This window comes from Capricornis sumatraensis, chromosome 13 (assembly GCF_032405125.1).
Source record: "Capricornis sumatraensis isolate serow.1 chromosome 13, serow.2, whole genome shotgun sequence".
NCBI lineage: Eukaryota > Metazoa > Chordata > Mammalia > Artiodactyla > Bovidae > Capricornis > Capricornis sumatraensis.
This window is the reverse complement of record NC_091081.1, coordinates 75,572,388-75,587,410: the sequence shown is the minus strand read 5'-3', so window position 1 is coordinate 75,587,410 and position 15,023 is coordinate 75,572,388. Positions and strand designations below refer to the sequence as shown.

Below are 15,023 nucleotides of genomic sequence, written 5' to 3'. Positions count from 1 at the left end.
TGGACAGGAGTACAGGAAAAAGCCTAGGATCACGGTCACTAACAATGAAGGTGGTTCGAGCAGGGAGCATCCTGCGTGTGTGGCCCAGAGGAGCAGCAGAAAGGAATGTCTTTTAGGAACTTGGGATGAACACTACACTCAACGTGAAAGTCACAGCTGAAGATGAGAAATGTCAACACAGGATCAATCATGCATGTAGATGTGCAGTGACGAAATCAACTAGCTGGAAGATCACAGAGCCAAGCAGGAAGGGGAACCCTGGAGAAAGTGCCACTGCGTCTTCACCAAGCAGCCAGAGTGGATATCCTAAGAGGGCACATGGGGCTCACCAGGGACGGTGCTCCTCCGAGTGGCTAGGCTTCCTCCATGCCCAGTGTAGGAAAGTCAACCCTGCAGCCCAGGAGCAGGTGGGCAGGGTCCCCTCAGTCCCACTACTGGAAGAGTCCTGGAACATGTCCATTCTGTGGTATTTTTAAGAAAAAAAAAGTATGTTTAAATTTGGCACCACCTGCCTCTCTGCTTCTGCAGTACTTTGTTCACATTCCTTGGGGGCTTCCCTGGTGGCTCAGATGGTGAAGAATCCGCCTGCAATGAGGGAGACCCAGGTTCAATCCCTGGGTCGGGAAGATCCTCTGGAGAAATTGCCTGGAGAATCCCATGGACAGAGGAGCCTGGAGAGCTACAGTCTTTGGGGTTGCAAAGTCAGATACGACTGAGCGACTAACACTTTCTTAGGGGCAGCAGTTCATGCACTACGTTGTACTGATCTAGTGAAGTGTACAGGTTTGGTTCCTGGTAAGAACCCCCTTCCCACCTTCCCAGTGTAGTTTCTTGAGGCAAGGAGAGAGCACATCTTAGTGCATCTGCCTCTTCTTACAAGGTTGTTAATTTCAGTTCAGTTCAGTCGCTCAGTCGTGTCCGACTCTTTGCGACCCCATGAATCAGCATACCAGGCCTCCCTGTATATCACCAACTCCTGGAGTTCACTCAGATTCAAGTCCATCGAGTCAGTGATGCCATCCAGCCATCTCATCCTCTGTTGTCCCCTTTTCCTCCTGCCCCCAATCGTCCCAGCATCAGTCTTTTCCAGTGAGTCAACTCTTCGCATGAGGTGGCCAAACTACTGGAGTTTCAGCTTCAGCATCATTCCTTCCAAAGAAATCCCAGGGCTGATCTCCTTCAGAATGGACTGGTTGGATCTCCTTGCAGTCCAAGGGACTCTCAAGAGTCTTCTCCAACACCACAGTTCAAAAGCATCCATTCTTCGGCGCTCAGCTTTCTTCACAGTCCAACTCTCACACCCATATGTGACCACTGGAAAAACCATAGCCTTGACTAGATGGACCTTTGTTGGCAAAGTTAAACTCCATCTAAACTTAATCACTACCCCCAAAGACCTCATCTCTGGATACCGTCACACTGGAGGTTAGCTAGGCTTTCAGCATGAATTTGAGGGGACAAACCATTCCACCCATATTACCAGCGGTCCCTGGAAGTCCACTTTTTCTTTAGAAGCTAAAGGACTTCCCTAGAGGTCCGGTGATTAAGACTTGAGTTTCCTCTGCAGGGGGCACAGGTTTGATACCTGGTCAGGGAGCTAAGATCCTACATGTTGCAGGGCAAGTAAGCCCACGTGATACAGCAACTGAGCCCATGTTCTGCCAACAAGAGAAGGCTATGCACACGCTCAAACTGAAGCAAGTCTGAGCGCTGCCACAAAGACCTAGTGTGGTCAAAATAAAGAGTTAATGCTACTTTTTAAAAAATTATAGTTTGAGAAATGCTAAATTTAAGATGCAAGAAGGAAACCAATAAGATGGTGTTTTATAGACAGAAATTCGGGCAGAGCAGTTTAAAAGGGAAGCATTGTGTTTACAAATAGGTTTTGAAATGTTTGCCAAAATTTTGGTGATATCTTTAATAAAGATGTTTGTCTCCAGCATCCAAAGAAATAACAGTAAAGCAAGAAATTCGGGCAGAGGAGAAATCGGGATTAACCATTTATATTTGGGACTTATCAAAAGTTTTTCTTAAATCAGTCTTTCTTAAAATGTGGGATACATACACTTGTATAAGAGATGAACTTAGGTAACATATGGACCCTGAAATAACATGTAAGCATGAAAGCAAGTAACACTTGTGTTCCATGTTGAAAAGAAACACTCTAGTTTGGCTTTCATGGCTCTTGACTGGCCCTCTGATGTGTAAGCTCACACTTTCCCAAGCATCAGGCTCCACTTTATGCAGCCAACACCATTTCATATCATGCAGATTTTCCATTTTTTGGCAATGATACTTTCCTTCTGAAATAAACAGAATTTCTAAGTCTTTGACTTGAATGCAGTTGGCTCATGTGTACCACAGAAGCAGTGATGGTGGGCTGGAAACACCCAAGTCCAGGAGACATCTCCACTGGGCTGGAAACACCCAAGTCCAGGAGACATCTCCACAGACCATCTGGGCACAATCAGAGAGAGTGAAGAGCTGGAAGACAGGAGGGACAAGATCAGGACTCTGGGAACTGTCATCCACACTCAGGGGGAGGTCCGAGAAGTCTCAGAATACGATGTCGGAGGCAGAATTTGGTCCCTAGAGGAGAAGAGCCAAAAGGAAGCTTGTTTCCAGGTGTTGTCAAACACTTGAGTTAATTGAGGTCTTGTAATCTAACCAAGAAAGGGTGTTAAAGTTACTCATGAGACATCTGGAAGTTTCAGGGGAGTTGAGGTAATATCTACAACTTCTAAGGGCTAAATTGGGTGCTGAGGAAGTGGAAGAAGAAAATGTCTTTAGTCAGAGTTGAAGGAAAATCGAAGAGGGTTGGGTCAGCATTTTGAAAAGAGAAGCCAGCCTAAGGCTGAGCATATTTATAGACCAAGATCAGGCAGCCGGTAGCAATAGGAAGAGGAAGGAGGCAGCGCTGTTCTAAACATTTATACAAAGTGGCAACTGCAGGGTGCCCATGGAGTCTGGAGGAGTGGGCAAACACGTGTTACCAGTGTGGCTCCAGGTGTTCCCTGTCACAGTGCTGTCCCGTCCTCCTCTTTGTGACCCCATGGACTGAAGCTCACCAGGCCTCTCTTTCCGTGGAATTTTGCAGGCAAGAATACTGGAGTGGATTGCCATTTCCTGCTCTGGGGTTCGCTCTCACCGTTTAATGTTCAGTGCAAAATCGTGGTAAAAATGGCGCACTAGCACATGTCAGTCAACCCAGACGTGCATCTGTGATTTGCCTCGAATTTCCACCTAACATACCTGCACTCTCGGCATACATACCTCAGAAATTATCAAGGGGAATCCAAAAACTAGTTTTAAAAATTTGTCTTCCAGACTCTGTAATTTCCAAAGGAAAGTGAGATACAGAGAGATTAAGGAAGTATACCTTGTCAGTGGTCACATTCAAGTCTTTAATACAAGAGTCTGTTTCCTGTGACCCTCAAATAGCTTGTAGGATATCAGAAGGCAAACCTAGAGCGTCTGCAGTTAAGCGTTAAGAGCAGTGCCATCTAGCGGCGATGGGTAGCAGGTCAAGTTTTGTGTTCGGGAATTTCTGACAGTGGGACTTAAGAACAGTTTTAATATTGTAGACGGTAATCATTGTTTTTGCCATCTTCAGGCCATACTAAAAAAATCGTATTTCAAGTTTTCTTTTAACTGCTTAAAATTTACCAAGGGCAATGATGAAAAACTAGGACTCAAAAAACTTTTAGATCTTCCATCAAAATCTTAACAAATATGAGCTTTGGTATGCCAACTATTTTTTGTAGTCACATCTGTGCATTACAAAATGTCCCGGTGGATTCACAGAAAGGAGACAGGTAGCTCTGGCAGTTTGCCTTTGGTGAGAGCTGAGGAGCAAGAATTGAAGGGCTCACCGCATACCTATTTGAAACTCGGAAATTTGAAGCAGGCAACTGTTATCTTCAGTGAGTTCATTTAAATACACAGGGTACTTTCTTGGATTTTTACTGCTGTAGGTCATGAATGAAAAGCTTCAGCACTGCATGGAGCTAACAGATCTGATGCGGAATCACCTGACGGAGAAGAGGACACTCCGCCTGGAGTGGATGATTGTCATCCTTATTACCATAGAGGTAAGTTAAAACTTTTATGAAAGCAACTGAACAGAAGACAATAGCAGGAAAGAACATGACTTTGTCCTAAATACTTGTCTGTCTGCAAATGAGGCAAGTTACAAGTGACTGCGGTAATATTTTGAAAATGCATTACAGTATGATTTTTTGAAAAGTTCCACATTTTATCTGGCTGTGCTGCATGGCTTGTGGGATCTTAGTTCCCTGATCAGGGACTGAAAACGGGCCACAGCAGTGAAAGTACCAAATTGTAACCACTGTATTGCCAGGAAATTCCCTCATTCTAAGAGATGGCATTTAGAGAGTTCTCACTATAAATGTGTAACATACAGCCCAGCAGCAAGCGCTTGTGCCTCAGATGTGCAATAACAAAGTTGTTCTTATTCCAGGAGCATTTTTCATGAATCACAATCAGAAAAGTTATCTTAGGTTTGTGCCAGTGATTTGTCATACTTTTTATTTGTAAGGTGCTGTTTGAACTGGGACGAGTATTTTTTCTGATTAAGTGATGACCAAAGGAAAAGTATGGTTGCAAGAGACACTCGAGTTCTGCAATCAAACGTTAAGTATCATCTGCTGAGATGCCTTTTAATAGGTATTTTTTCTTAAATCAAGGAATTGTTACAATGATCTTTTTCAGTTTCTAGTATTGCTGCTTGAATAAAAACTATTAAGAACCCAGCATCTGGGTCTATAACACTGATAATTTGAAAGGATGTTCATGTTATGTATTTTAAAGAACTTTGGATAATCTTGGTATCTGGGAAATTTGGGCATTGCTCCTAACCTACCCCCAGGGAGTCCCAATCTTGGCCCTAAGAAAACATAACAAAAACTCCAGTTCTGAAATACAGAAGATAGGCTTTAATGGCAGAAATTGACTTTGCATCCTGTTTTTATGTGGCATGAGTCTGCTCACTGGCACTTTCATTAATCCATACTTTCCATCCTTTCACTAACCAACTTAGATCCCTCCCACAGAGGAACTTTTTCTCACACACTTTAGGGGAATTTAAAATACCAGGTACAAAGGTTTTAATACTTACATGCTATCTTGAACTGATAAAGTCCTTTTTATCTTCAGCTTATTTTTATGCATATTCCCCCCTGCCCTACTACCCTCTCCATCACATGAATTTGTTTTTATGTTATATACATATCCAGAGTATTAATGTTCTAAATTGGGACACTGTCACTTTACAGCTTAACTGCTACACAGTATGCAACCAAGATTTATTTGCTGGAATAGTGCAGAGTTGCCTATCCTGGTGTGTCTCAGGGCACCGCAGGTATCAGTCTTGAGTACCACCAGGTGCCTATGCCAGGGGTACCCAAGGACTTTCCAAGCAACATGTGGGCATAGATAGCTCAAGAACTGCTTTCTAGATCAAGTTCCACACATAAGTACGTTCATAAAAATGTTGCGCCTATGCTCACACCTCTAAGCAGTTTATCGAGCCTGCTCTCCATTTTGCCATCTCACAATGTACAGAAGGCATCTCACCCATCTTCATTTTAGTTTGATCCACTATATTTTAAAACCTTTAAGTATATTTAACCTGCATTTAAGGACTTCCCTAGTGGCTCAGCAGTAAAGAATCCGCCTGCAATGCAGGAGACATGGGTTCAATCCTGGGTCAGGAAAGATCCCGGAAGTAAGGAGATGGCAACCCACTCCAGTATTCTTGCCTGGGAAATGCCATGGACAGAGGAGCCTGGTGGGCTACAGTCCATGGTGTTGCAGGAGTCTGGACAGGACTTAAGTGATTAAACCATCATCATCAACCTGCATTTAAAAATTCTTTAGAAAGCCAAACAAGGTGTTTTTGAAAAAACATTGATTGGGTTATCTCTATACTCCTTCTTGTTTCAATCAAAATACAAAATACTAAAATGGTTTGTTTCAAATGTTAAGTCTTATAAGAGATTCATTTCCATGTAACCATAGAGACAGATAGATACTGGGAGGAAGAGAGAGAATGTAGAAACTGTTTATGATTGCCCTATGTCATTTTTTAAAATAAACTCATGATTTCACTGAAAAAAAAAAGCCAAAGAAGGACAATTTTCAATACTGGTCAATAGAACTTCCTTTAATGGAAACCATGTTATCCATCCCTCCATCCCCCGTTAAGAGTACACTTTCAATAAAAACTTTCCCTTAAGTATCCATGTGTACAATTTGTTTGGGTCAACTAATAAAATTTTAGTTAACAAAGAGAGCACGAACATTTAGTGCATTATGGCCATGGCAAATTAAAATTTAACACTTCAATTTATACATAGATATGTTACAAAAAACAACAAAACCTTCAAACATAAAAATTTATTAGGATAACGTTTTTTGGGGGGAAATATAACACAAATACAGTCTTTCAAGAAAAAGGAACATCATTTACTTCCGATTAAATGGATCATGATGGACATCATTATGGTATTACATTCCACTAAAACATTCTAAAGATGTTATAATCTATTTATATTACTTTATTATATGACTTATAATAGTACTTTTACAATATTAATATTCATGTCAGAAATCATATCAAGTATTTAAATTTATGATAAAAAGTTTCAACCTAAGTTATGAGGAAAGTTTTAAAATTATTTTAGGTTTAATACAAGCAAAATAGTTTTTGAAGATCACAGCTTCTCTCAGAACAAAATGTCCATGAGATTATACTAGAATATTGAGAGCCTAAAAAATATTGATAATATTCATCAGTGGCTCCAGAAGCACTCCTCAAAAACGGCACCAAATTTCCGTCAAAAAGCACAGTGGTTAAGACTCACCTGGGTTTGAATCCTCACGCCACACCACCTAGTAGCAGTGTCATGCTGGGCGATTCACAGTGCCTGTCTGGGCCTCTTTCCTCACCTGTAAAATGGGTCTAACAGTAGCACCACCTCCTAGGGCTGCTGTGAGGGTTAATGGAGTTTTAACAAATGTCAAGCTATGAGTTGACTGTTAGTACATCTGGGTAAAAACCCACAAGACTCTGAGATTAAATGAAGACTGACTCAAAGCGCCAGCAGCCCCCTTGGAACCCTTGGTTAAGGAACATGTCTGAAACTTAGAAGGGTATGCTCCATCCACATGAAGTGGTTCATTTAAATATAAAGCAGCATTTCCACTGTTTAAAATAAACTGTCTCTTCAATGCAAGCCCAAAAAGACCTTTTAAACTCTACACATCTTACATATACCAGGCGGTATTATTTCTAAACTTTTGACAAAAATTAACCATATTCATTTATTTTTAATTGTTGTCTACCCCTTAAGAGCAGTTTTCCCAAATAGGGTCCTCAGGCGTTCACAATGAGTGATTCCTGTGTTCCACAATCAGAACCAGGTTGCTGCTGGGAAATTTTTTTGTTTGTTTTTTTACAACTCCAAGGAAGAAATCCTTAAGCTCCCTCAACTCAGAGCCACTAAGTTAGAACCTAGTCATTAATTTCTACTCAGGTTTATAGATTTAAAGTAACCGAATCTCAGAAGACTTGATTCTTTCTCCAATCCAACCCATTTTCTCATGCTATCTCCTGCCTTTATCAAGTGTGTGTGAGAGAGAGAGAGAGATGTGTGCTGGGAGAAGGTGGTTAAAGATGAGAAACAGAGGAAGGTTTTATGAATACTTCCAATCCAAATCTGTTTTTACTGTTTGACTCCCTCCATTGCTTCTGAATTGCCATTTTTTAAGGAATAGATAAGGTCACCATTCCAAATTCCCTTTCCTCAGAGGAGCTTTCCTCTCAGAGGCTTAACAAAACAGAACTTTTCAAAGGCCACATTTTTACTCCTTTTGCACAATTTGAAAGAAACATTTCCTTAAAACAGATTTAAACATTTCCTTAAAAACAAAATGTTTCAACATCCCCTTGTAACAACAGGCTGGAAAGCATGCATGCAAGACTGTAAAGCTTACAAAGATAGTCATTCTTTCACAAATTCACTTATTCGAAAGATGTGATGTGCAACTCTGGATTCCCACATACAGTGCTAAACATTAAGGGCCCTATTTCCATTTCCATGAAGGCAGCAGGTAACAACTAAGCAATCTGCTTAACCTATGAAGAAATCTATACAAGAGATGGTATGAAAAGCTAAGAAAGGGGACCACAATAGCTACGTCAACTGAAGAACTTCAAATTTTACTTCAGATTTAGACCTCACTATGTGAATTGAAAAACTCCAAACAGAAGACTGTGGGTTAAGTATAAAATCTGACTTTTAATTTAGCTTCTGTACAGGAGACTTGCAAATCTGCTTGTCATCAGTTTTTTAAAACACCACTAACAGAAAAGTTCAGACCTGGGACTTCCTGGCGGTCCTCCCGCACAGGTCTGGATCCCCAGTGGGGAAGCCAAGACCCCACATGCCTGCTGTGGGGTATAACAAGTTAGTATCAAATACCTGATGGTTTACTAATGAAATCTGAGCTGTAAACCTCAAATTTTCTTCATGTGGCCCTTTTAGATCCTGTGTTCCCTGGCTCTGGGGGATTCTGGGAGGCAGCCAAGCTTTCAGCCTTAAACTGGGGAAGGCCTGGGCAAAGCAGCCAGCTGCTACCTACCTTCACACCACATTTTGTAAATTAATGATGTTTTAACAGCCACTTTTTCTCAAATTAGGACTGTGCTGCAACTCTACCGATCTTTAAAAAACAACTTCCCCTAACCAACCATCTTCATAAACAAGATGATACACATACAGTTGTCACCAACTGGGGGAGCAATTTTTCCCTATAAATCTCACCATTTACTTCACTTTCAAACAAGTCACACAACAATTCTATAATCAAAAATTCAGACTTGCATTTTTTTGTTTTTTTTAAAAGAAACATTTCAAAACCAACATCTTTAAAAATCAGTTGTACTATTAATATGTTACAACTTTTTATGACTCGCAGCTGGCTGAAATCAGTCTCAAAAGACTACATGATTCCATTTATATAACATACTAGAAAAAGACATAAAGAGTGATGAAGGAGAAATCAGTGCTGCCAGGGAGGAGGGAGAATGGAGGTCAGCATGTAAAAGCACTGACTGTGTGGGGGAGATTCTGAAGAGAGAGAACTGTCCTGTATCCTGATTGTGTTTACACAAATGCAGACACACTCAAACTTCACAGAGCTGTACACCAAAAGGGCGGGGGGGCAGGGGGGAAGAGTTACTTTTACTGTAAGATAACTCTAAATTTTTTCAAATCAGTGATTATTTTAAAAGTTATTAATGGTCCTATCACTTACTAAGGCACTGTGGGAAGTCCCCTTACAGACATATTTTTACACTCACACAACCCTGTATTATCATCCCTGTTTTAACAAAACAAAAAACTAAGGCTCAGACATTAAATGCATAACACAACAAAGGCCAGGCAGCATAAGGGACAGAGTATGATTCCAACCCAGATCTGACTCCAAAGTCTATATATTCTTAACCACAGTAACATATACTCCCTTCTGTCTATTCATAAATACCAATCACTGTCTCTCCCAATGTCAGGCAGCTATCAAGGTTTCTCTTGTAAACATGCAGATGAACAAAACATGACTCTGCAGCAGCACTGTCCAACAGAACTTTCTGTGACAAATGTTCAGTAATATCTGTGTGGTCCAACATGGTAATGGTAGCCTTTGTCCCCATGTGACTACTGAAGCACACGTGGTATGGTGACCTTAACCTACATGGCCACATTTAGCTAGGAGCTACTGAAATGGACAGCGAAGTTCTAGAGAAATAATATACCAAGAGCATGCATGCTCTTGGTAAGAAGCAACTTATCAAAATATGCTGGCAACTTGCCAACCATAAAACAATTCAGACAGATGTATACTGAAGAATGCACAACCCCATACCTCTCATAAAACCCTTGCATCTTCTCTTTGAAACATCCACTCACCCTTTCAGATTCAGTTTCAACACCAGCTTCACTGCCCCAGCAGAGCACCTTGCACCTTGTGTATGAAGTATATGATGGTATTCTCCCCAATGAACTGTGGGTATCTGAAGAACAGAGCCGGTGATTGACATATACACCAGCCACAGGTACCACCTATATCCAGAAGCTTTCTACATTTTTCATTCCGTTCTGGTGGGAGAATTATCACCGTGGGTCCCTTCAACTACAAATTCAGTTCTGCAGGTACTTGAGCACCAGTAGTATGTATGAAAGGAAGTCCCTGTAGGAATCCTACAGTGTGATGGGGGACCCAACACATAGGTAAACAGACACCAAGAAGAGTAATTACAGAGGTATGTACAATCAGTGCTTTAGGGCACAACTGAACGGTCAGGTGTCCTGGTGGTAACATCAACTTGAAAGCAGTCTAAGAAGAAAAAAGCCACTGTCCAATTCTGTAAGAGCAAGAGTGTAAGATGATTTACTATATCCCCATGTATTAGAAAAGCCTAATGGATTAAAAAAAAAATTCAATGCAGGCTTTGGTAATTTCTCCTGGCTTCACTCACACTAGCAACATCAGGGACTCACCCAACTCCTATACCAGTAAGCCAAAACCAGTCTTAGAACAAAGCATTCTAGGCCAAAAGTTTCCATGAAAACGTCACAGCAGAAAAACATAGTATGGTCTTCTTTACATGCACACCCTGATTCTCCGTTAGTTTTAACATTGTCTTTTAGGTCCTGGAAATGTGCTAACTGGAAGAGTTACACAGCACAGTCTCACAGTCAGTAATACAAGAGGTAACAGTAAAGTAGTTCAAACTCATTTAGTAAATTTTCTGTTTCCTTTAAAATCAGCTGGGATGGAGGTACTGGTATGAGCAGCCTGCCAATCCATAAAGATATCAAGCATTATTCAGAGGGCAAATAAATTGAAAATATAACCACAATCACATATAAGGGTTCAAGCTGGAAAACTAGAGAACAAAAGTTCTACACTATAAACTCCAGGCAAGATTAAAAAGGCAGCCAATTTTCTCACCTCTATCAACACAAAGATTACTATTTTCTCATGACAAAACTCAGAGAAAATCTGTTTTAAGTTTTCCTAGACTGAATGGACTTGGCTAACTGCTTAACTTCTTTGAGACTCTTTCTGCCAATTTTAAGAGTGAGGAAGGAGTGAGACTAGATGCCCTCAAAGAAAACCCTGCCTTTATCGTTACTTACAGACCAACTTCAGCAGGAACTCCGGCTCATCCTGATTCATCCATAAACAGGAGAAATACAGAACTGTGGTAATTATTAAAATGTCATAAATTCTGTGATACTCTTCCCTTTGGCTGTGGGCTGGAACAAGTGACCTGATTTTAACTAACAACCTGTGGCAGGGTTGATGTGGTTTCCTCCTTACTCTTGCTTGGGTCCCTGGCTCTGGGGGAAGCCAACCAGCACCCTGTCGACAGGACACTCAAGCAGCCCAACAGAGAACTGAGAGCTACCAAGCGCTAACCCGCTCGAGCGTGAGCCACCTCAGCAGCAGATCCTCTCAGTCAACACCCCGACATTAAAAAAAAGCCAAACACACCTCATCAAACACCCTGACCCAGAACTACCTAAACTAAGCTACTCAGATTCCTGACCCACCGAAATTCAGGGATAAACAAATGTTTACCATTTTAAACCACTAAGATTTGGGGTAATTTGTAACAGAAACTAATACTAAAAACTAAAATACTAGTGTTTTTCAAACTGTGGACCCTGATCCATTTGTGATTTATGAAATCAATGTAAAGCACCATAATTAGCTATTTTTTACAAAAAAATCTAATGGTTAGAAAAGGCAGGAGAATATATACTCAAAATAACAAGTACTATTTCCTAAAAACTGTTTCTTTACAAATATGTGTATTGTTGTTATTTAGTCACTAAGTGATGCCCAACTCTTTGCAACCCTATGGACTGTGGCGTGCCAGGCTCCTCGGTCCATGGGGTTCTCCAGGCAAGAATACTGGAGTGGGTTGCCATTTCCTTCTCCAGGGGATCTTCCCAACCCAGGGAATGAACCAGTGGTCTCCTGCATTGGCAGGCAGATTCTTTACCACTGAGCCACCTGGGAAACCCATTATGTGTGTACCAGGTAGCACTTAACAAAATGTATTTCTTAGACCCACAACCGAAAAAGTTTGAAACCCATGTGCCTACAATAATAGATTTCAAACAACAACAACAAAATTCCTGAAGTATAGGGAATCCTTGAAGAAACATAGTCTAAACAACAACCAACTATAAAATAAGCATTTTCTATAAACGTTTTAACAAAAACAAAATAGGAGACACTCAAAATACATCTTTTCTGATATGTTAAGCCTGTAAATACAGAAGGTGTGATATCTACCCTAGACTTATAAATCTACCATGTAAAAAAGTATATCGTTTTTCTAATATAAGAGATTACTCATAGGACATCCTTCAAAAAGGTGTGCAATAAAAAAACTTTGGGATCTACCCACATGTACTACTTCCTCTTAATATTACTTTCATCCTCAGTGTTAAAGGAAAGTCTATCTTCAACTTGAGTGCACACAAATTTTTCCCCCACCCCGAAAAAAACAGTGAAATACAGTACTATTAAATTGCTCTCTGCCCACTGTCTCACTGGAACTATTCTCTTCAGAACACAATCAAGTGTATTATTTCTCTGGCTGCACCTCAGTATAACATATACCAAAACTTTTAGCAACACAAGAGTCTGCAGAATATTTATGCATAATTTCTGATGAATCCATTCAGATTATTTTCTTGCACTGTGATTTTCTTTGAGGTAAAATGTGTGAAATTATTTCTGAAACCCTAATTGGCCAAATTTATTTTCAAAATGCAAAATAAATCAGTACACAAAATAAACAGATAACATATTTTTCTTATTGTTTAACTCGGGGCGTTAACTCGAGACTGACAGCCTCCCTGACCAAATCCTGGCATCCACTACACCAACCCTTCTCTGCAAGAACCATGTTTGCTCCCCAACCTTAGCATTTGAATCCATCTAAATGTTTCTACTTCAACCAGTTGCAGAAAACAAATATAATCTGTATATCTTCCTTTTAATGCTAATACTTGATGATGACTAAAAATAATTGGCCTATTTGGCAAAATCCAACACCTATGATTATGCCTTCAAAGAACTACCAACAAAGCAGCCCACTTCTAAGTCAAGAGCAGCATCTTTGAAAAAGACTAGGATGCTCCTGACAGCACCTTCTCTAGGAAAAAGATTCAGAATAAGCCCTGAATTTATTTCTATACAACTATATGGAGTACAATACTGGGAAACTATCTGTTGATCTTGAGAATAAGCATTGTTACTCTGACTGAAGGCCAAATACCTGAGACACATAGGCAAGTTTCTGCCCAATGGCTTCATCTGAAACTTTAGAATTTTGTCCAGGTTTTCCTTTTAATCAGTTCACTCTCCCTGTGAGCACTCATCAGACCATAAATCTGAAACTTCAGTCTCAGAGTATTAAGAAACCAAGATCAAAATCACTGTAGTTTCCAAATGAGATGAAACAGATTTCAACTGCAGAGCCTATCCCAGGAACCCCACATGCCAGTCTAACGGCCAACTTTTGATGTTTTAGTGATAGTGCACCAGAAATACTTACACCAGGGTCAGAATTCGGTTTTGCAAGGCAGACATTTAGCCACTCAACGAATCATTTATCTAGCTGATCAAAGAACGAGAAAGGTCATGGCAGGTATGTACTAAATCTATTACTCACTTCTGGACCACTAAAGTTATACAGCTGTGTATTGTCTTCAAGAAAGAAAAATCAGTCATCAGTAGCACCAGGTACAACCCGGTTACCAAATCATACTCAGTTAGCAGGGACATTTCTGTATGTTAAATTAATTCTGTATTAAGATAGTAAGCTTGCTTTAAGTATTTTGTGAACTATGTCACAGGGCGCTGTGCGTAGGTCTCACTACATAAAATAAACCAAAATGGGTTCCACATCAAATCAAGGAGCTTATAATCAGGAAAGCATGCTTTAAAACCAAAAAGAAGCCTACGGAACTGCCGCCTCCATTTCCAAACAAATGAAGCCAAGTCTTAAGTCTTCAAACTCCTAGATACGTAAAACAAAGAAATCATTAAATGCATTCCTCAAAGGACAATATCATTACTTCTAAAGATACAAATAAAATTCTAGCAAAACGGCAATGACGCAAAAGTAAATCTTAAGATGTTAAAAATCACCATCAAACAATACTAAATTCCATGCCTGTCTAGTTGCCATGTTTCAGGAACTCCCCGTTAAAAAGATTTCAGGACCTCTAATAATGAATGGCCAACTCTAGAATCCACTCTAACAGTATCTCACAGACCAAAAGTATCTAAATAGTTCCTAAGTAACAAACATGCTTTGCAGACTTCCATTTTTCTGGACCAAAACTTCACCAGCTAAAACACAACTGCTGCCACAAGCATCAAGTTATATCCTAACAGAAACGTCTCACACCGGTCAGTAAGGAAGCAGTTCTATCTCCAGAGACACCACAAACAAGCATTTCTATTCCAGCTTGACTTCCTGACTACCACTGGCGATCTTTTTTAAAAAAAAGAGTATTAGTTCCACAATGAGCTCCTTGATTCATTCTCAAGTCCGTTGCAAGACTTAAGGCTTAAAACGTATGCTAATTCGGGCAGCAGAGGGACAAAGGTGCGGGCAGAGAGATGTCAAGCAGGCCGCTTGTAGAAGGATCCCAGCAGGAGTTCTCCGAGCCTTGCCGGAGCATCTCCAGGAGCGTCCTACCTAACGCTTTATGTAAACATGAGGCTTGTGACTCAAGCCTCAAGCCCCAATAGGTGGAGAGAAGTTTCCTCGCCTTGGCTGCACATGGTTTGCAGAAGTTTGGCTGGAGCGTAGCGCGGAGCCTGGGTGGGAGCGGCAGCGTACTTAGTGCTGCAGGCGGCGGCGGCGGCGGCGGCGGCGGCAGAGCAGCAGGAGGCGGAGGCGGGCG

The 15,023-nt window shown here is 40.8% G+C and overlaps 1 protein-coding gene across 2 annotated transcripts in view; it reads left to right on the top strand.

Annotated features, from left to right (window-relative positions):
* The window catches only part of RMND1 (required for meiotic nuclear division 1 homolog), a 33,495-nt gene extending 28,706 nt beyond the window's left edge, over positions 1 to 4,789 (top strand). For both annotated transcript variants that reach the window (XM_068985209.1, XM_068985210.1), the window contains exons 11-12: positions 3,975 to 4,091; positions 4,559 to 4,789. In XM_068985209.1, coding sequence (XP_068841310.1) covers positions 3,975 to 4,091; positions 4,559 to 4,600 — 159 coding nt within the window. In that variant the 3' untranslated portion in view covers positions 4,601 to 4,789. The remainder of the gene's footprint in view (positions 1 to 3,974; positions 4,092 to 4,558) is intronic.
* Positions 4,790 to 15,023: the final 10,234 nt, after the last annotated feature.